This window comes from Salmo salar, chromosome 28 (genome assembly GCF_965601325.2).
Source record: "Salmo salar chromosome 28, fSalSal1, whole genome shotgun sequence".
NCBI lineage: Eukaryota > Metazoa > Chordata > Actinopteri > Salmoniformes > Salmonidae > Salmo > Salmo salar.
Window position 1 is genome coordinate 34,474,360 of NC_138318.1, and position 23,292 is coordinate 34,497,651.

The window sequence follows — 23,292 nt, forward strand, 5'->3', positions numbered from 1 at the left end:
CGCTCTCCTCCAGAGTTCTCTCTGACATTGTCCTCCTGGAGAAGAAATCCAGGAAGTAGAGGTCAGAGAATGGTAAGAAGGGTCTTCACCACCTAAGAAGTAGAATAGGATGTTATGGCAGACTGGAGAGAAAGAAACCATTTCTCTGGGTGTGATCTTTGCTGGGACATTGTTGACTACATGGGTAGTTCTTGTCTGGCCTCCAAAAATAATGATGAAACTAAGACTTGTTTAATACTTAATCAGGTATGTGGTTTGTCCTGTTTGTACTTTTTGTGTCATGATATTAGGCATTTGGGAGTGGAGAGAAAACCGTGTTGCCATACTTCAAGACCTTTTATCTGTACAGAACACATTTGTTAATGGTGGATTAAAGGGACAGGGCTTTCAAATACACACATGATCAGGGCGGATATATTCTCACCCAGCAGGTCACCAAGCCAAAACATAATGTACCACAACCAACCAAGAAGAAGGCCTTCAACTCTAGATTAAATGTTGTGAAAGCCATAAGGCAAAACTGCTCGATGGTGGTGTTGCCAACCTGTATTTTCTATCCTGTATTGACCTTACCGCCTATTCAGGAGAAACACAAATTATATTCAACTGACTAACATGCAATTCTGTTCAACTGACTAACATGCAATTCTGTTCAACTGACTAACATGAAACACCAGACACACAAATATAATTCTTTATTCATAATAGATGTGTCATTACATTAACATAAATTCTAATTTAAAAAAAGTGAAAAGACAAAACGATAAACATTACGCCCCCTTGTGTTTTAGTACAGTGGATCACTCAGCACAAATTCACATCGTCAGACACTTTGCATGGAGAATAGCAATACGAGTCAGGAAGTTTATCCCATGGGACAAGAGAGCTGTTCAAAATAAACTCCATCAAAATTAGGAGAGTACTATATGTTGTTTTCTCACAGTTCTCTACTGCATTGTGAGTCATCTGTAGAGGAACCATTTAGTGAGTCATCTGTAGAGGAACCATTTAGTGAGTAATCTGTAGAGGAAACATTTAATGTAAAAGTTTAATGATAGTTTTTTTTTTAATAACATCGTTCTGATTTTGGTTTCCTTTCTTTATCATCTTGCACCACACAGAAGTAGATACAAGCTACATACAGCAATATGTGGACACCCCTTCAAGTTACTGGGTTCGGCTATTTCAGCCACACCCGTTGCTGATCGGTGTATAAAATCAAGCACACAGCCATGCAATTTCCATAGACAAACATTGGCAGTAGAATGGCCTTACTGAAGAGTTCAGTGACTTTCAATGTGGTACCGTCATAGGATGCCACCTTTCCAACAAGTCAGTTCCTAAAATGTCTGCCCTGCTAGAGCTTCCCCAGTGAACTGTAAGTTCTGTTGTTGTGAAGTGGAAACGTCTAGGAGCAACAACGTCTCAGCCACAAAGTTGTAGGCCACACAAGCTCACAGAACAGAACTGCCGAGTGCTGAAGCTCGTAAAAATAGTCTGTCCTTGGTTGCAACACTCACTACCGAGTTCAAAGCTGCCTCTGGAAGCAACGTCAGCACAATAACTGTTCGTAGGGAGCTTCATTAAATGGGTTTCCATGGCCGAGCAGCCTCACACAAGCCTAAGATCACCATGCGCGATGCCAAGCATTGGCTGGAATGGTATAAAGCTCGCCGCCATTGGACTCTGGAGCAGTGGAAATGCGTTCTCTGGAGTGATGAATCACGCTACACCATCTGGCAGTCCGACGGACAAATCTGGGTTTGGTGGATGCCAGGAGAACGCTACCTGCTCGAATGCATAGTGCCAACTGTAAAGTTTGGTGGAGGAGGAATAATGGTCCGGGCTAGGCCCCTTAGTTCCAGTGAAGGGAAATCTTAATGTTACAGCATCCAATGACATTCTAGACAATTCTCTGCTTCCAACTTTGTGGCAACAGCTTGGGGAAGGCCCTTTTCTGATTCAGCATGACACAGCCCCCGTGCACAAAGGGAGGTCCATACAGAAATGGTTTGTCGAGATCAGTGTGGAAGAACTTGACTGGCCTGCACAGAGCTCTGACCTCCACCCATCAAACAACTTTGGGATGAATTGGAACGCCGACTCCGACCCAGGCCTAATTGCCCAACATTAGTGCCCAACCTTACTAATGCTTGTGGCTGAATGGAAGCAAGTCCCCACAGCAATGTTCCAACATCTAGTGGAAAGCCTTCCCAGAAGTGTGGAGACTGTTATAGCAGCAAAGGGTGGACCAACTCCATATTAATGCAAATGATTTTGGAATGAGATTTTCGATGAGCGGGTGTCCACATACTTTTTGTCATGTAATACATATAATAATACATAAAGCCCCATATACTACCCACCACTGCGACCTGTATGCTCTCATTGGCTGGCCCTCTTTTTATATTCGGTCGCCAAACCCACTGGCTCCAGGTCATCTATAAAAGTCTTTGCAAGGCAAAGCCCCACCTTATCTCAGCTCACTGGTCACCATAGCAACACCCACCCACAGCACAAGCTCCAGCAGGTATATTTCACTGGTCACCCCCAAAGCCAATTCTTCCTTTGGCCGCCTTTCCTTCCAGTTATCTGCTGCCAATGACTGTAACGAATTGCAAAAATCACTGAAGCTGGAGACATATCTCCCTCACTAACTTTAAGCATCAGCTGTCAGAGCAGCTTACTGATCATTGCACCTGTACATAGCCCATCTGTAAATAGCCCAGCCAACTACCTCATCCCCATATTGTCATTTATTTTTGCTCCTTTGCACCCTAGTATCTCTACTTGCACATCATCTTCTGCACATCTATCATTCCAGTGTTAAATACAATTTAGCATTTCGCCACTATGACCTATTTATTGCCTTACCTCCCTAATCTTACTACATTTGCACACACTGTATATAGATTTTTCTATTGTGTTATTGACAGTACGTTTGATTATCCTATGTGTAACTCTGTGTTGTTTGTGTCGCACTGCTTTGCTTTATCTTGACAAGGTCGCAGTTGTAAATGAGAACTTGTTCTCAACTTGCCTACCTGGTTAAATAAAAGGTGAAATAAATAATAATAATAATAATTTAAAAAAAAAACATCTCAATTGGGTTGAGGTCAGGTGATCGTGGAGGCCAGGTCATCTGATGCAGCACTCACTCTCCTTCTTGGTCAAATAGCCCTTACACAGCCTGGAGTTGTGTTTTGGGTCATTGTCCTGTTGAAAAACAAATGATAGTGGGACTAAGCGCCAAACAGATGGGATGGAGTATCGCTGCAAAATGCTGTGGTAGCCATGCTGGTTAAGTGTGACCTTGAATTCTAAATAAATCACAGACAGTGTCACCAGCAAAGTACCCCCACACCATCACACCTCCTCCGCCATGCTTCACGTTGGGAACCACACATGCGGAGATTATCCGTTCATCTACTCTGCGTCTCACAAAGACACAGCGGTTGGAACCACAAATCTCAAATTTGGACTCATCAGACCAAATGACAGATTTCCACCAGTTGAATGTCTATTGCTCATGTTTCTTGGCCCAAGCAAGTCTTCTTATTGGTGTCCTTTAGTAGTGGTTTCTTTGCAGTAATTCCACCATGAAGGCCTGATTCATGCAGTCTCCTCTGAACAGTTGATGTTGAGATGTCTGTTACTTGAACTCTGCAGGTAACTGGTAACTCAAATGAACTTATCCTCTACAGCAGAGGTAACTCTGGGTCTTCCTTTCCTGTGGCAGTCCTCAAGAGAGCCAGTTTCATCACAGCGCCTGAAGGTTTTTGTGACTGCACCTGTAGAAACTTTCAAAGTTCTTGACATTTTCTGAATTGACTGACCTTCATGTCTTAAAGTAATGGACGGACTGTCGTTTCCCTTTGCTGATTTGAGCTGTTCTTGCCATAATATGGAATTTTACCAAATAGGGCCATCTTCTCTATACCACCCCTACCTTGTCACCACACAACTGATTGGCTCAAACGCATTAAGAAGAAGAAAAAAAATCCACAAATTAAATTTGAAGGCACACCTGTTAATTGAAATGCATTCCAGGTGACTACCTCATGAAGCTGGTTGAGAGAATGCCAAGAGATCATCAAGGCAAAGAGTAGCTACTTTGAAGAGTCAAATATATTTTGTATTTGTTTCACACCGCTTTGGTTACTACATGATTCCATATGTGTTATTTCATAGTGTTGATGTCTTCACTATTATTCTACATTGTAGAAAATACTAAAAATAAAGTAAAAACCCGTGAATGAGCGGGGGTGTCCAAACTTTTGACTGGTACTGTGTGGATCGTTCAAAAGTTTGGGGTCACTTAGAAATGTCCTTGTTTTTTGAAAGAAAAGCTAAAAAAAAATGTCCATTAAAATAGCATCAAATTTATCAGAAATACAGTGTAGACATTGTTAATATTGTAAATGACTATTGTTGCTGGAAACTGCAGATTTTTTATGGAATATCTACATAGGCGTACAGAGGCACATTATCAGCAACCATCACTCCTGTGTCCCAATGGCAGTGTGTTAGCTAATCCAAGTTTATCATTTTTAAAATGGCTAATTGATCATTAGAAAACCCTTTTGCAATTACGTTAGCACAGCTGAAAACTGTTGTTCTGATTAAAGAAGCAATAAAACTGGCCTTCTTTAGACTAGTTGAGTATCTGGAGCGTCAGCATTTGTGGGTTCAATTACAGGTTCAAAATGGCCAGAAACAAAGAACTTTCTTCTGAAACTCGCCAGTCTATTCTTGTTCTGCGAAACTAAAGCCATATTATGCGAGAAACTGCCAAGAAACTGAAGATCTCGTACAACGCTGTGTACTACTCCCTTCACAGAACAGCACAAACTGGCTCTAACCAGAATAGAAAGAGGAGTGGGAGGTCCCGGTGCACAACTGAGCAAGAGCGCAAGTGTCTAGTTTGAGAAACAGATGCCTCACAAGTCCTCAACTGGCAGCTTCATTAAATAGTACCCGCAAAACATGAGTCTCAACGTCAACAGTGAAGAGGCGACTCTGGGATGCTGGCCTTCTAGGCAGAGTTGCAAAGAAAAAGCCACATTTATCAGACTGGCCAATAAAAATAAAAGATTAAGATGGGCAAAAGAACACAGGCACTGGATAGACACTGGACAGAGGAACTCTGCCTAGAATGCCAAACCTGTCAGGTGGGTGGATTGTCTTGGCAGATGAGAAATGCTCACTAACAGGGATGTAAACAAATTTGTGCACTACATTTGAGAGAAATAAGCTTTTTGTGCATACGGAACATTTCTGGGATGTTTTATTTCAGCTCAGCGTTTATATTTTTTGTTCATTAATATATATATATATAAATATACAGTTTATGACTAATTTTTAATCCTACAGGAGGTGGTCGTTGCCATGGCAACCTTGAGTGAGTTAGTTCCTGAGTTCACTGGCGCATGTAGAGAGTGATGAGGCCTGCATGGTGGAGCTGTTGCCACAGTCTCAACTCCATCTTCATGTCATGGTTGATGAAGAAACCCACTGGGTGATATTGGCGGTCGAAGTAGTGGTCAGAGTATTTCACATAGTCTGGAGTCATGAAGCCGTACGCGCTGACCTGTTTTCAAACACGACAGAGAGACAGACAGAGAGACAGACAGAGAGACAGACAGAGAGACAGACAGAGAGACAGACAGAGAGACAGACAGAGAGACAGACAGAGAGACAGACAGAGAGACAGACAGAGAGACAGACAGAGAGACAGACAGAGAGACAGACAGAGAGACAGACAGAGAGACAGACAGAGAGACAGACAGAGAGACAGACAGAGAGACAGACAGAGAGACAGACAGAGAGACAGACGAGAGCAGACAGACAGAGAGACAGACAGACAGAGAGACAGAGAGACAGAGAGACAGAGAGACAGAGAGACAGAGAGACAGAGAGACAGAGAGACAGAGAGACGAGAGAAACAGGGGGGTGGGGGGCAGAGGTCAGTTGCTGCAGTCACAGCCCTTTGTTATCAAGTGTTCCATGCCTCAAGAACAATGACTACCATATGGAGCTTTGCTTTAGGCAGTGATCAGAGCAGCTTGTACTATTTCTGTTTTACAAGGCTTTTGAAGACTATCAGGGTCAGAGTAAATGCTGTCCAACTGGAAAGCCAGTGCAGTCATGTCCAGGGAGTTATTGTTTAAATGGCTAGTCACTGGTGGGTCGTACCGTACCTGGTCACAGGTGTGCACCGCAGCCAGCAGCATCACAGCACCTGTTGATGGACGGTAGATGTCCTTGTATTTGGTCTGCATGGCATGTGCCCGGAGGAACCTACGACATAAAACACAAAAAGAGCATTTAACAATACAAGCTGGTCCACACATTTACTTCAAAATAAAACCATTAAAATAGTGTCCAAGAAAATTATCTTCAGGGACAATGAATTGTATCCTTTCCTAAAATGCCCTTGCTGGAGAAAAGGTTGTGGACAGACCAGACCTGGCTGCCACCTTTTCCTTGTTGAGAGGAAAGCTAACCCTACACCACACAGGTCTTATTAGTATGCACCCGAACTGAGTCATGGTATAATAATTCCCTTTTAGTGTTAGATGGTGTGGGGATGGAGTTCTGGCCTCCTTGGTGACATCACCAGGTGGTAAATTAGTTAATAGACCAATAAGAGAGATCCAAGCATAACAGCTAGTTTCCGTTCCCCCCCCCCCTCCCCACTCAGACCACTCCCAGAGTCTTAGCAAAATCCTCGCTTGAGAAATTGCTCTTTGCTAAGAAGCTATTTTTTTTTCAATTCAAAATGGTCAAAAATAAATAAAAATCACAGTAAGGTCATTATTTGATATGGAGATGAAAACAGGCACTGCCACTTAACCAGGGTTGGGATCAGTTACATTTCAATTAAAAAAAATGTGTAAAACAAATTCACAAAAATTCCTCATCAGATGACCTCTTTAGAGAACTCGTCCTACAATGGCTATCATAAAGTGGCTCCCCACCCAAAACAGTTGGACTTCAAAAGGGGTTTGTTTAATACCTTTGTCCAGGTGTGTGTGTAATCAGAGCTCAGCTGTGATTCGGATTAGCCACAACAACTCTCCTAAACGTTGTGCTTTGTACTAAGATAACTCACTTCTCCCCTCTTTTACACACCTTTTCCTGATGTAGCCTAATAGCTACACAATTAGCCGCTACACAGTAACCCACATGAACTCAGCACTGGGTAGACCATGTGATGATGCTACAACATTCTATGGTGATGGCACAAAGAGGGAAGCACAAGAGAACAGAGTCTGGGAAACCTGTAATATGACTTCATATCCTGTCATCGTCATGGTGCATCGGCAAAAAACACTTTATAGAACAATAAGTGACTCATCAACATCAGCATCATGAAAACTGAACAAATGGTGTAATTTTACCATGCAGACCTGCAGTTACATAAAGGCAATTGTAAAGTGGGTGATTCAAGCACTGGATGCTGATTGGCTGACAGCCGTATACCACGGGTATGATTAAAAAAAAAAAATGTACTGCTCTAATTACATTGGTAACCAGCTTATAATAGCAATAAGTCACCTCGGGGGTTTGTGGCATATTGCCAATATACAATGGCTAAGGGCTGTGTCCAGGCACTCTGCGTTGCACCTAAGAACCTCCCTTATCCCTTGGGCCTTACTGCTTAAATTATATATAACTGGGCTGATTTCCACACAACATGGACATGGCTTAAGATGGATTTTATTTTGATTAAAAAAACAGTTCCGAACCTGTGTCCCCTCATAGCGACGGTCTTGTATCAAACGAGGCCATTTATGTCTTCATCATCAGAGTAACTACTAACTCTTTCTGAGGAACACTGAATCATAGAAAGTCAACGATAGAGATAAGCAGACAAAGGGTTTGATGGGAGTTGTGCAAACAATTCCACTGAACAAAAAGGTAGAGATAAAGTGATTGGAGATTGCATTGAACCATATGGTATTCCTTTACCACCCACATGTCTGAAACAAATAGGCTTAAACACGTATGCTTCACTTCTTATCTGTCTTATGAACGATATCAAGACGAAACAGTCCACGAGTGAGAAACACCACATGGAGCGGAGAGTTCTCTGTTGTGGTCGACCGTATTTAGTCTATATTATAGGAAAAATAGGAAGCAGACTTCCTTTAAACTGAAGATAACTCACTTCTCCCCTCTTTTACACACCTGTTTCTGATGTAGCGTATGAAATCTGGATGGTACATCTTCAACTTTTCTACAGTCACATTTCCTCCAAAGTATGTGGGAGGTCTAAAAAAAACAAAAAAAAAACAAATGCATATTTTCACAAGCTGCAGGAGGAAACAGATAACAGTGTAGAACACACATTAGTAAATAAAGAAGGAATACTTGGGGACATTGAGGGTATTCAATTACAATGGAAATCCACATAGATGCTGTGTGGGGAATGAAATCAAAACTGCCTCTATGGATATGAACCCATTCGGTATCTTACGTTTTGCTCTTCTCTGGTCCTCTCTCTACTGGAGTGTGTGTGGCAGCTGCTTTCATCAGCAGATAATCCCTGTCATGGTCTGGCAGGAAGACATAGCGTGTCTCCTACAGGATAAAGCGAGGACGAGGGGAATACATGATCAGACTATACTTTTCTTTTTTTTTTTTTTTTTTTTTAACTGTTAAGAGTTTGTCTGTAAATGAATTAAAGAATGGAGGTTGAAGTTTATTCCCAGTGAGTAAATGTGATCATGAACCACCATCATCATCATCATGGAAGTGTTCACCTCAGAGAGCGGTGGTCCTCTGTAGCCCGCTCCGGCGTAGCTCCTCATGGAGTTCCGGAGTGTGTTGGTGGAGAACGTGTAGAGGGATGTTCTGGAGCCCACATCCTGCTCAAAGCCTTTAATGACCGCTCCGTTGGTCCTGGACTCACAACAGAAGCATAGAACAGAACTTTGTCAATAACCAAATAAAAATGTATTCATTTTTAAATGTAAAAGTTGCTGGTTCGAATATCAGAGCCGACAAGGTGGAGAAAAATAATCTACCACTGTGCCTTTGAGTAAGGCACTTAACCCAAATTACTTCAGGGGTGCTGGACAATGGTGACCATGGCCATGACCTCACTCCCTGCGGGTGTCTCAGCAGGAGCTGGGATATGCAAAGAAAACACATTTCTATTACATAGTCCCTTGTGACAAAGCTCTTAAAAGAAAAGGGCGGACAAAAAAAGCGAGAATGGAATGGACTCTACCTACGTGTCTTTATCCTACTGTTTTACCAAACTAAATATCAATATAAGCACCTCCCAAATTATTATCTTTATACAACACAGGAACACTGTCAATGATGACCAATTACAACACAGGACACACAGAAAGGAACACTGTCAACGACAACCACAGCATGAAGGAACATGAACACTGTCAATGACCCCACACTCAGGTAACCACAGAAACCAGATGCACGCTTCATTCAACAGACTCTTGAGGAGCCCTTGAATTGCCCATCCTGAATGACAAAATGAAGGCCAACTGTATTAACATAATACACATTCCAAGGAACATCTTCCACTTAAGTAGGTCCAACCACCCCCGCAGGCTATTGAGGAAGTCAAGACTAAACAAGGTCAAAGACAGCGTCTCACCTGAATATATAGTCATGCTGGTCAATATCCCGGCCTTTCTTTGAATCCTTCAGAATCCCTCCGTTGCCCACGACAGCACAGCGGACACACCGTGAGCCGTTGCTACGACGATCCCAGTCATCAAACATGTGCCAGTTGGCTGACGTGTTGAGAACAGATAGGGTCGACACCAGAGCTGCAACAACAAATGCATTTCAATGTAATAAAATAACTTGTGAAGACAGCCAATCAACAGATGATTTCTGCCAGAAATCTCTGCCTCGTGCACATTTCCAATGGACGACTTCTACACTAAACTGTGGGTGTCTCGTCTCACTAGCTGGGATGCGTGGGTAAAGTCCACGGGGTAAAAACAGTGGAATGAATTCTATCCTTTTCTCTTGTAGATGTGAGCTGATAAGAGATTCCCCATGCATCTGTGAAGAAGTGCAGATGTACTCAATCGACTGACCATAAAGGGTTGTGTCCCATCTCTGAAGCCATATAACATCTCTGAAGCCATATAACATCTCTGAAGCCATATAACATCTTTATTGAGACGGCCATGGATCATAGGGCACTGGAGTTAGACAGTGGCCGCATTTGAGTGTCAGTCAATGATGTGGAACTAAATTATTTGTCGTCGCCACGCGTGAACATGATTTGTCAGCTAATTTCAAACAATATTTGGTGTGAAGTAACGCATTGAAACGGTCATGTCAACATGTATTGAAAGTACTTACTGTTAAAGTCGAGGTTTCCCCAGCCATGAGTCCCTGGGTACAGTCTGAGGCGCTGGTACTGTTCTGGAGTGGCATGCTTGGCCCACTGGAGCACAGGGATCCTGCCCAGATACCTTACCCCAAAGTCTGTCTGGGACACCCTGCTACGAATACTGTCTGGACAGTCCTGGATGGAATAACGTTCAGAAAGTTGAAGCTCATTTACTGTGTTTCAATACAAATTTTTTTTTTTACTCTAGAATGTTATTTGGAGAACAGCAAAAAAAAACAAGTAAAAAAAGACCCCAGACATTATCAGATTGTCTGCTGTAGCTTCACTCACCTCAGTTCATCTACAAACACATAGCCTGGTAGCTATACAATTAGCCGCTACACAGTAACCCAAATGAACTCAGCACTGGGTAGACCATGTGATGATGCTACAACATTCTATGGTGATGACACAAAGAGGGTAGCACAAGAGAACAGAGTCTGGGAAACCTGTAATATGACTTCATATCCTGTCATCGTCATGGTGCATCGGCAAAAAACACCAGCACACCTGTCTTTATAGAACAATAAGTGACTCATCAACATCAGCATCATGAAAACTGAACAAATGGTGTAATTTGACCATGCAGACCTGCAGTTACATAAAGGTAATTGTAAAGTGGGTGATTCAAGCACTGGATGCTGATTGGCTGACAGCCGTATACCACGGGTATGATAAAAAAAAAAAAAATGTACTGCTCTAATTACATTGGTAACCAGCTTATAATAGCAATAAGTCACCTCGGGGGTTTGTGGCATATTGCCAATATAGAATGGCTAAGGGCTGTGTCCAGGCACTCTGCGTTGCACCTAAGAACCTCCCTTATCCCTTGGGCCTTACTGCTTAAATTATATATAACTGGGCTGATTTCCACACAACATGGACATGGCTTAAGATGGATTTTATTTTGATTAAAAAACAGTTCCGAACCTGTGTCCCCTCATAGCGACGGTCTTGTATCAAACGAGGCCATTTATGTCTTCATCATCAGAGTAACTACTAACTCTTTCTGAGGAACACTGAATCATAGAAAGTCAACGATAGAGATAAGCAGACAAAGGGTTTGATGGGAGTTGTGCAAACAATTCCACTGAACAAAAAGGTAGAGATAAAGTGATTGGAGATTGCATTGAACCATATGGTATTCCTTTACCACCCACATGTCTGAAACAAATAGGCTTAAACACGTATGCTTCACTTCTTATCTGTCTTATGAACGATATGAAGACGAAACAGTCCACATGAGTGAGAAACACCACATGGAGCGGAGAGTTCTCTGTTGTGGTCGACCGTATTTAGTCTATATTATAGGAAAAATAGGAAGCAGACTTCCTTTAAACTGAAGTGACTGTTTTGCAAATGAACCTCGGCAATTGTTCATATGAAATGTGCAGTTCTTTCCTTGTCTTGGTTGACCATGTGATGACACTGCAACATTCTTTTATTGTGATGACAGGGTAGGGTAGAACAAGAGAACACAGTCAAGGAAACATGTCATATATTTGCCATTATACATGAGCCCAAAGAAAACACCAGCCCATTTTCACTGGCATTCATTCAACTAGACATCCCACGCACGCAAACACCAGCCAACATCATTACAGAGCATGAAGTCCTTAACATCTGCGTGATTAAAACTGAACAAATGGTGTAATTTTACCATGCAGACCTGCAGTTAAATAAAGGTAATTATAGAACTGGGCTTATTTCCACATAATGTAATATGGAGATTGCTTAAAATGGTCCAGAGCTTATCAAATTGCTGTATGAATTACACTTTGATGACCTTTTTGGGTTGTGTAATCTGGTGGTTAACTAAAGTATCACCCATGTCACCTGACAGAGTTAACAGATATCCACTGTCCTTATTTTATAGCAAAGTGGGGCTATAAAAAAGTACCAGGAACAGCTCAGAAAAAGGAACTTCAACTCACTGTTTGAGGTGGGGCATCTTCACTGTAGTAGCTGTCGCCAATGAAGGGTGGCTCTGTTGGTTTGGCGGACTTCAGGAGAGCACCTTTAAGATCAGAGCCCTTGGTCGTCCTGGCTCCAGGTTGTGTTGACGCTCTGATTCTGGCAGGGGATGTGGACTGCACCTTTAAACTTAAAGGTGTTGGTGGTGTGATCCTGGTGTGCTGGTCATCACTACCATCTGACAGCGTATTGCCAACAAGAGGGTCTTCAGGGTAACGTAACCTGGCAAGAGACAAAACACACACCTTAGAGCTGAAACCGGTGTCACCTTAACTGTCCTGGGTAATGTAAAATGTGTCAAATGTCGTCGTCTTCAGTTCAGGGTCATAGAAAATCTCTGGTTTCCTCCAAGTGCACAATGTCCTGCTATCCAATTGTGGAAAAACTCACATCTTCCTCTAACACAAACAAAAGTTCCACAGTAACAGCTGAAATATGTTGATTCTGTATCTGACTCGGCAGAAACAGCACACGCTCTGGCAACTGTGGTCATGTGATCCCAATTGAGCAGAGAAGCTGAACCTAAAATGGCTTTCTAAACATTATCTAGGGTTGAGCCCAGTCATTATAAAGTGTTGTCAGATTTCACCACTATTGAAATTTGTTTTACACAAACCTACAACTTCTCTTCTTCCAGGCTAATTTGTGGTCGAGTCTGGATTAGGGTTTACCCCAATTATTCAACTGGTGGATAGGCTTTGGGCGACCAATATTTTTTGTTGATTTTGTTAGGGACAGCCCTAGTCTTCATTTTTTCGGAGTAAAACAGTACGGAGAAGAAGTATGCTGTTCAATGTGTCAATGGTAGAGCTGCATCGTGTTTGGTAGGGAAAGACAACAATCGTCCGTCTCATAACCGGACCTGTATCCTCCACATTGATGTTGGCCAAGTGTACTTATATTAAATAAACAATAAGGCCTGATTGTGTCTGGATGTATTTTCAGTACAACAAAATGCCAAAGAGCTCTACAGAGTAATATTGCATCCAATGCATAGAGTCATATCTGGACCTGTATCCTCCAGCCATTTAATGAAAGACAAAGGTAATAAACCAAAATCCGATTAGGGCGTAACCAAAGCCTGTGTTAATCTGAGATCAACAAGGTGATAGTCGCCACCAGGAAAAAGAACTGAAGGACTGATGCATCATGGACTATCCATTCTATCATAAGAGGCTCTCAAGCAGACAAAGAAAAACCGATGGTTGATGCAAAAATTCCCCCTTCTCCACAGAAATGCTAATGTTTTTGTCATGGAATAGCAGAATTCCCCTTCTCCATAAACTGTTCATTCATCATTCCCCGGCCTGTCTAAATACAGTGATCTCCATTTGTGTTAATAGACGGTGACTCCAACGCAAAAATGCATTTGGAGAGACAGTTTGGAACAAAACGGAGTGGCAGAACAGGCCGATTTCGACGAACTGGCATTCAGATAAAAGCACTGCTTAGGTGAAACCCAAGGGCTACGGCAGGCAGGCCATCAAAATGACAGACCTGCTGAACCTTGAACCACTCAAACGTATGATTTAGTCTCCAAATTAGACCTCTCACAGCGAGAGAAAGACAGCTGCTTCCACTACTCTGACATTACGACCAGGCTGACATTTCACATGTAACCCCATTCTGTTGCTCTCCATTTGTTTTAATGTTAGCCCAGCTGCTTCCTGTGTGTGGCTACATTGTGAAAACCACAATGATATGACTTGCAGGAAGACAGTAAGCGTTTGATAAAAAAATCCCATGGTTTAAGTCTCCATGATCTCAGGCAGGTGAACCATGTCCCTCTGTACGGGTAGTCATTTGGCAAACCGAGCGACCAGGAGAATTTTCAATAAATACATTTTTTTAAAAGGTAGAAAGAATAGACATTGCATACAGTTCATACATTAATTCCACTAGGTCAGCTTTTTAATCAATTAAAATCCCTCAGAATCTTTGCTTTTGAATTACACAATACACTAATCATTTAACATTCCCAGACAGTAGCTAGGTTTCCATCCAATTCACGACCGATTTTTATTTTATTATTTATTTAACTAGTCAAGTCAATTAAGAACAAATTCTTATTTAGAATGACGGCCTAGCAACAGTGGGTTAACTGCCTTCTTCAGGGGCAGAACGACAAATTTTTTACCTTGTCAGCTCGGGGATTTGATCTTGCAACCTTTCGGTTACTGGCCCAACGCTCTAACCACTAGGCATTGAACTTTAGATTTTTTATAGAATATTCGCTTGAATATGGGGCGGCAAGCCCCATATTCAAGCGAATATTCTATAAAAAATCTAAAGTTCAATGCGTTTCCATCGCATTTCAACTCTGCCAATAGTTGTCACAAAAACTGTTGGGTTAAATAGCAAATGTGCCTACTCTGGTCTTGGCAAGTGCGCTTTAGTCAACACCTGGCAGATACAGTGCAGGTATGCTGTGCGGGGTATTTGTATTTATTATGATCCCCATCAGCTACTCTTCCTGGGGTCCAGCAAAATTAAGGCAGTTTATACAATTTTAAAACATTAAAATACATTCACAGATTTCACAACACACTGTGTGCCCTCAGGCCCCTAGTCTACATGAGATTATTATGGATAAGTGCCCTCAGGCCCCTAGTCTACATGAGATTATTATGGATAAGTGCCCTCAGGCCCCTAGTCTACATGAGATTATTATGGATAAGTGCCCTCAGGCCCCTAGTCTACATGAGATTATTATGGATAAGTGCCCTCAGGCCCCTAGTCTACATGAGATTATTATGGATAAGTGCGAGACTATTTCAAAATGTGTCAACGGCAGTCAAGCATTGATCATCATGTCACCAGAATAAGGCCTTTGATATTAAGTGGAAAAGGAGCATCAAGATCGAGTACTTTCACCACCCTGTGAAGCTCATCATAAACTATTGAATCTGGAGCCTACTAAACTGCATGGTTTCCCCAAGTTTACTTCCATATGATGGTTCTTATATTAATATTTGCATATAAAAAGGCGTTTCTGCCGCCATTTCTCGCATAATTAATTTTTTGCAGACACAAAAAGATCCCACCATGTCAAACGAACAAATGATTTGTCGGCATTTACAAAATTGTTCCAGGACTTTCGCTGTTTCCGTCACAGCTGTTATGATATTATTTATACGGTATAACTATAAATCACAAACTGTGAATGGAAACATTGTTAGTAGTGTTATGTTTTCCACCAGGAGTTTTAGATTGATGCATCATTGTTTGTTTACCTGTTGGGTTCCTGTGTGTACCAGATGCCAGGGAATTGTGCCAGGTTTAGGTTGTCCATGCGCCAGGTGATCTCAAGGTTCAGACAGATGATGTAGATGACTGGCAGGAAGCTGACACCCAGGAAGCACAGCCCTAGCCTCCTCTGGTGCCCCATGCTCTTCATCGTGGCCCTGAGCCTGAGCAGCCGGCTGCATGTGTACCCGCTACCCTCCATGGAGGAGGAATGTGGGGAGTAGAGGGGAGTCACCGATGTCCTGATGAGGATGTTTGGGTTTTCAGGGGAGCAACGAGGAAAGAGACGAGGGCTGGGGGTGGAGTTGACTGTAAAATGAGTCCACAGAGGTGCACACTACTCTGGGGCCTCTCTTACCACATGACAGTCTGGAGAGACAGAGAGAGGAGAAACAGGGGAGATGGACAGAGATAAAATGGAGAGAGCAAAGGGGAAACTTTACCTCACCATGTCAACAGAGCTGCTCCCAATAATCCCTTTTTAATTAAACCTCTGACCACAAAATACAGGATCTCTGTATTCTTTCAGATCCCTATATTTTAGGGGCAGATGGGTTTTTACTTTGGACTGTTTATTGCCACTGATGGATCATGGTACAGGAACTCCCTCTGACCAGGTGAAGCCTTCATCCTTCCAGAACAACACAATGATGGCAGAGTAACTGTCAAACGTACCATCTCTGACAACCCTGCTCAACCGCTCACCCGTGGCGGTTCTAGTTGTACTGTTAGAGGGGCCAGTTACATTAGATGTTATTGTTGTCATATCGTTTTGCATGGGGTACGATACTGTTGTGTTCCGCCTAAAGCCGTCCCTCTAGAAAATGTGTGGGTTAAATTCGTGTTCCGCGTTGCCACTGTCTAATAACGGATGTAAAAAAAGAACGATAGCAAAAATGTGTTATGTAAAAATTATTTCATACTCCACATTTAGGGGGGCCACAAGGGGGTCCAAAATTGTTGTCACACGGGCACTGCCCCTCCCTGCCCCCCCCCCCCCCCAGAACCGCTAGTGCTGCTCACCCCTGCTCAACCTGTTTCAACCCTGCTCAATACTACTAACCCCGCTCACCCTGTTTAACCCTACTAACCCCGCTCACCCTGTTTAACCCTAATAACCCCGCTCACCCCTGCTCACCCTGTTTAACCCTACTAACCCCGCTCACCCCTGCTCACCCTGTTTAACCCTACTAACCCCGCTCAACCCTGGTAAACCTACTAACCCCGCTCAACCTGCTCAACCCTACTAAACCCGCTCACCCTGTTTAACCCTACTCAACCCTGCTCACCCCTGGTAAACCCTACTAACCCTAACCCTGCTCACCCCTGGTAAACCCACTAACCCTAACCCTGCTCAACCCACTAACCCTGCTCAACCTACTAACCCTGCTCAACCCACTAACCCTGCTCAACCCACTAACCCTAACCCTGCTCACCCCTGGTAAACCCACTAACCCTGCTCACCCCTGGTAAACCCACTAACCCTGCCCACCCCTGGTAAACCCACTAACCCTGCCTACCCCTGATAAACCCACTAACCCTGCTCACCCCTGGTAAACCCACTAACCCTGCTCACCCCTGGTAAACCCACTAACCCTGCTCACCCCTGGTAAACCCACTAACCCTGCACCAGACAAGAAGAGGGTCCTGATGACTGACTTGTGATAAGTCAAATAAGATGTTATTGGTCACATACAACACATTTATCAGATGTTACTGTGGGTGTAGTGTAATGCATGTGTTCCTAGCTCCAACAGTACAGTAATATCTAACAACTCACAAATCTAAAAAGTAAAAGAATGGAATTAAGAAATAATAGGACAAGCAATGTCAGAGTGGCATTGACTAGAATACAGTAGAATAGAATACAGCAGAATAGAATACAGTAGAATAGAATACAGTAGAATAGAATACAGTATATACATATGAGATGAGTAAAGCAGTATGTAAACATTATTAAAGTGATTAGTGTTCCATTATTAAAGTGACCAGTGATTCCATGTCTATGTACATTGGGCAGCAGCTTCTAAGGTGCAGAGCTGAGTAACTGGGTGGTAGCCAGCTAGTGATGGATATTTAACAGTCTGATGGCCGTGAGATAGAGGCTGTTTTTCAATCTCTCTGTCCCAGCTTTGATGCACCTGTACTGACCTCGCCTTCTGGATAATAGCGGGGTGAACAGGCAGTAGCTCGGATGGTTGATGTCCTTGATTATCATTTTAGCCTTCCTATGACATTGGGTGCTGTAGGTGGGTAGTAATGGCAACACCAGGAAACCAGAATCACATCACTACTCTGAGGAAATGTCTCCGTCCCAAGTGGCTCAGGTCAAAAGCAGTGGACTATACAGAATAAATACTTTTTTTATTTTTATTTTAAAAGGGCTTTTGGGGTACAATCAATGTATTCTTCACATGCTCCTCCCCCTGGCTGTGACGAACGTTTTGAACGTCAACAGTTACTCTGGTAGAGTAAACCCATTAGCACCTTTATGACACCACGTACTCCCATACGTCATCTGTCACCTCCCTCTGATTACAATGACATGGTAAACACAGTGCTGGGCTGATGTTATCTGGCCTTCTGTTCTGCTTGGATTTACATGAGTGAAATACATACTCTTTAACAACAGATTAAACTTGTCTGTTTACCCTAGCCTTGGATGTGGAGTGACCCAAAGCCACATTCCTGCTTCATGTAGGAGTGCAGCTATTAGCATACTGTAACATTTGGACTAACAACATAAAGACAGCAATACGAACTATACGGGAGCTTCTCATCTAAAACCCATACCGTACATAGTGTTGCACACTTGATCAATGCCATGATTCAAAAGGGTGTGGATATTATAAAAGCCTTGAAATTTTCAATTGGGCTAACAGAGCAAAAAAATATATATATGAAAATAAATAATACTGTCTACTGGTATTACATTTGCATTTTCTTTTTTTACATTTTTAGTCCTTTAGCAGACGCTCTTATCCAGAGCGACTTACAGTAGTGATTTTTTTTTTCTCCCTGTACTGGTCCCCCGTGGGAATCGAACCCACAACCCTGGCATTGCAAACACCATGCTCTACCAACTGAGCCACACGGGACCTTAAGGTCATTCTTGCAGGGGCATGTGATGTGGGAGAGCCATTGTCTTTACGCTGTACCACTCAGAGAGGGGTATGTGGGGTACAGTAGATAACTCACATTACTACCTCCGGGGGTATTGTGGCAGCATTGAGAACAATAGAGAACTTTAGTGGCCCAAAGTCTGTTTTAGCACGGGCAGCACCATTGAGGGCTTCCCCCATTTTAATGTAGTCAACTGGATGGGACTTCCAATTCATTGGCTGATCCCTCCTGGTGACGCTGTTGGAGTCATGTCCAACCAGGTCACCAGGAGGGATCAGACAATTGTGAAGAAAATGGACTACTTTAAAAATGGAGGTAGCCTCAATGGCACTACCCATTCTGTCACATACCTTAGAATGGCACAGATACAAAAGGTTGAGTCTGTGTGTGGGAGACATCTTATGGTCATATCTCCATGTTACAGTGATTGATTAGGGAAACCAGACAGGCGACCACCTCCGGGGGTAGTGTGGGAGACATCTAATAATGGAACACTCCAGTATTTATGCTGCAGTAGTTTATGTGTCGGGGGGCTAGGGTCAGTCTGTTACATCTGGAGTATTTCTCTTGTCTTATCCGGTGTCCTGTGTGAATTTAAATATGCTCTCTCTAATTCTCTCTTTCTCTCTCTCGGAGGACCTGAGCCCTAGGACCAAGCCTCAGGACTACCTGGCATGATGACTCCTTGCTGTCCCCAGTCCACCTGGCCGTGCTGCTGCTCCAGTTTCAACTGTTCTGCCTGCGGCTATGGAACCCTGACCTGTTCACCGGACGTGCTTGTTGCACCCTCGACAACTACTATGATTATTATTATTTGACCATGCTGGTCATTTATGAACATTTTAACATCTTGACCATGTTCTGTTATAATATCCACCCGGCACAGCCAGAAGAGGACTGGCCACCCCTCATAGCCTGGTTCCTCTCTAGGTTTCTTCCTAGGTTTTTGGCCTTTCTAGGGAGTTTTTCCTAGGGAGTTTTTCCTAGCCACCGTGCTTCTTTCACATGCATTGCTTGCTGTTTGGGGTTTTAGGCTGGGTTTCTGTACAGCACTTTGAGATATCAGCTGATGTACGAAGGGCTATATAAATAAATTTGATTTGATTTGATCTACACCCCCCTCTGAAGTTAGCCATCTAGCTTTTCTGAGCAAGTGTAGTTTGGTTAGATGGCAGCATCCATAGCTGTATGTGTAACTGTTACATTCTCTCTCGTTGATGAAAGATTTTTTTTTAAACGGCCATATATTTCCAAGCCCATATCGCATGCGATGATTACCAACGTTAAAACACAGCGTTGAGATTGTAGTTCACATGAGCCAGTCATTGGACAAGGCTAATGAATTAAAACTGTAGGGAGAAGGAAGAATGTGGAGAGCTATCCTGGACCTAGTTTGTGTTGTCAAAGTAGTGTAGAGTAAATCTTTGAAACATACCAAAAGGTAATGAATACATCAGTAAACATTTATCAAACTACTGTAAGACAGATGTCATTAAAATGTCACTGATTTACTTTTCCTTCAGTGTTTGTTTGAAGATAGATGACCAGGGAATGGAAGGAAAACCTAGACCCTCAGATTAGCCCTGTTCAACACATCTGTGAACACATTGACATTTGGTGGAGAATAGAGACAGCAAACATTTTACCTTAAAAAAGGTCTTAAAATGTATTTTATAATCGTGGCTGTGCTATCACCTTTTGTTCCATTCAGTTTAATAATGATGATAATAAAATACTTTCCCTCTTTTGATTTAATTCCAGTTTTTTTGGTTCTCCTAAAAATCTGAACGAATCCTAAGTAGAAAGCTGTAAACTTTAATGGTATTTGTTAAAGTTTATGTTTTGCACCAATTACCATGATCACCCTCAGAGAAACAGCAAGTCACTACTCTGAGATCTCTCTCCTCCCTTCTCACAACACAAAGCTAAACATAGAAGAATAAAAAAAAAAGTTAAAATGTCCCCATATCCACTTACCTGTGACGAGTCTTCGTTTAGTGACAGTTATCTGTCTGCATAGTAGGAGAGTAGCGACAGTAGAAAGTCATCTAAACCAGAAGAACTCTTTGACTAATAGAGCGGAGAGCCGGCACAGCACAGCACAACACAGCATGGGCGGGACTATTGTGAAATGAGCAACAGATGCTGGCAATTGGGAGAGAGGGAACATTTACTACGGGGTGTAATCATTAGTCCAAACAGTTTTGTTTTGAAACGAAAACTAGCGTTTCTATTTGACAAATTCAGCTTGGTCCAGTCCCGTTTCGTTCTGTTTAGTTCCTAGTGAATACACCCCAGGCTACAATTAAAGTTAGACGTGAGACGACAGCGTTAGAGGAATAGCGTTGCTATGGTCACACAGGCAGCCCAATTCTGATATTTTTTCCACAAAAAATAAACTGTCCAGGGCAGAGGTGTCATGCCCATTGGGGGCTTGTGCCCCCTCAGATTTGTACATTTAAAAAAAATGTACAAATAAAAATTATACTTTTGTTTTTGTTTTTCTGTAGTACTACTAGCCACTGAGCATTTTTGTGAAGGTTTTAGATAGCCCAGATAGGTTCCCATTCTCATAACATGCTACCAAGAAGCCATTTCAGGCTATCAATCAAGTTACAGTAGCTAGCTTGTCTAAAGCCTTGTTCACATTGACAGTTTGAAGTGCCTCAAAGCAATTTTCTTTTGCATATCCGATTCAAATCTGTTCTCTTTCCTAGTTTCCAAACTCTATTCTGACCGGCCAAAATGCATATGGAATCGGATATTTCAAGCCAGCTTTGTAGGTTGTTTGACGTCAGATAGAAATTTGATTCCTGGCCATGAGACTTCTCTGAACGGTAAAATCTGATTTATTTTCCCTCAAGTAGTTTTTAGACTGTTATTTGGCATAACTTGTTGCTTGCTAGCTACTCTGTTAACAGTTTGACAACAACATATGGTAGCTAACTAGTGTGTTAATTGTGTATAAGATGGTGACGAAGAACATGGCTGACATTTTACATTCTCCCAACCAATTGTGCTATTTTGTTTAGATTTTTTTTTTCATTTTGTGTAACTTATTTTTTAACTTATTGTGTACATAATGTTGCTGCTACCGTGTCTTATGACCGAAAATAACTTCAGGACATCAGAAAAGCGATTACTCACCGCGGACTGGAAGAAACTTTTTCCTTTAACGAGTTCAACGAGAAGGACATCCTGCTTTCACTGGAACAGGCCCAGATCCACGCCATTTGCGTGAAGAAAAGACACCGGAAAAAGGGCCACAGATCGGGCAGCCTTCTGAGAATCCAGAGACGAGTGAGTAAACTCCCACTGCCATCCGTTCTTCTTGCTAACGTGCAATCATTGGAAAATAAAATTGATGACCTACGATTAAGATTATCCTACCAATGGGACATTAAAAACTGTAACATCTTATGTTTCACCGAGACGTGGCTGAACGACGATACGGACAATATAAAGCTAGCAGGATTTTCCATGCACCGGCAGAATAGAGACACTACCTCTGGTAAGACAAGGGGTGGGGGTGTGTGTCTATTTGTCAATAACAGCTGGTGCGCGATGTCTAATATTAAAGAAGTCTTGTGGTATTGCTCGCCTGAGGTAGAGTACCTTATGATAAGCTATAGACCACGCTATCTACCAAGATAGTTCTCATTTGTATTATTCGTAGCCAACTATTTACCACCACAGAATGAAGCTGGCACTAAGACCGCTCTCAACCAACTCAATAAGGCCATCAGCCAAGAAGAAAATGCTCACCCAGAAGCGGCGCTCCTAGTGGCCGGGGACTTTAATGCAGGCAAACTTAAATCAGTTTTAACACATTTTTACCAGCATGTCACATGTGTAACCAAAGGGAAAAAAAACTCTAGACCACCTTTACTCCACACACAGAGATGCATACACAGCTCTCCCTCGCCCTCCATTTGGCAAATCTGACCATAATTCTATCCTCCTGATTCCTGCTTCCAGGCTAAAACTAAAGCAGGAAGTACCAGTGACTCTCTCAACACTGAAGTGGTCAGATGACGCGGATGCTACACTACAGGACTGTTTTGCTAGCACAGACTGGAATATGTTCTGGGATTCATCCAAGGGAACTGAGTACACCACCTCAGTCATCAGCTTCATCAATAAGTGCACAGATGACGTCGTCCCCAATGTGACTGTTTGTACAGTTGAAGTCGGAAGTTTACATACCCTTAGGTTGGAGTCATTAAAACTTGTTTTTCAACCACTTCACAAATTTCTTCTTAACAAACTATAGTTTTGCCAAGTTGGTTAGGACATCTACTTTGTGCATGACACAAGTAATTGTTCCAAACACACCACCCCGAACCACATAAAACGAATACCCTCTGCCATGTCCTGACCAAACTACAATACCAATTAACCTTATACTGGCCAGGACGTGACAGTATGTCAAGGCCTACCTTCAAACTCAGCACCTCTTGCTTGACATCATGGGAAAATCAAAAGAAATCAACCAAAACAATTGTAGACCTCCACAAGTCTGGTTCATCCTTGGGAGCAATTTCCAAATGCCTGAAGGTACCATG

The 23,292-nt window shown here is 42.6% G+C and overlaps 1 protein-coding gene across 1 annotated transcript; it reads right to left on the reverse strand.

The window, feature by feature from the left end:
• Positions 1–680: 680 nt before the first annotated feature.
• Positions 681–20,928, reverse strand: LOC106589898 (alpha-N-acetylgalactosaminide alpha-2,6-sialyltransferase 2). Its single transcript, XM_014180315.3, has 10 exons — positions 20,705–20,928; positions 15,592–15,973; positions 12,319–12,580; positions 10,354–10,519; positions 9,632–9,806; positions 8,769–8,907; positions 8,483–8,586; positions 8,194–8,277; positions 6,201–6,300; positions 681–5,590 (listed from the first exon to the last, which is right to left on the reverse strand). The coding sequence occupies exons 2-10, from the start codon at positions 15,804–15,806 to the stop codon at positions 5,420–5,422; spliced, it is 1,416 nt and encodes a 471-aa protein (XP_014035790.1). The 5' UTR covers positions 15,807–15,973; positions 20,705–20,928; the 3' UTR covers positions 681–5,419.
• Between the last annotated feature and the right edge of the window lie 2,364 nt (positions 20,929–23,292).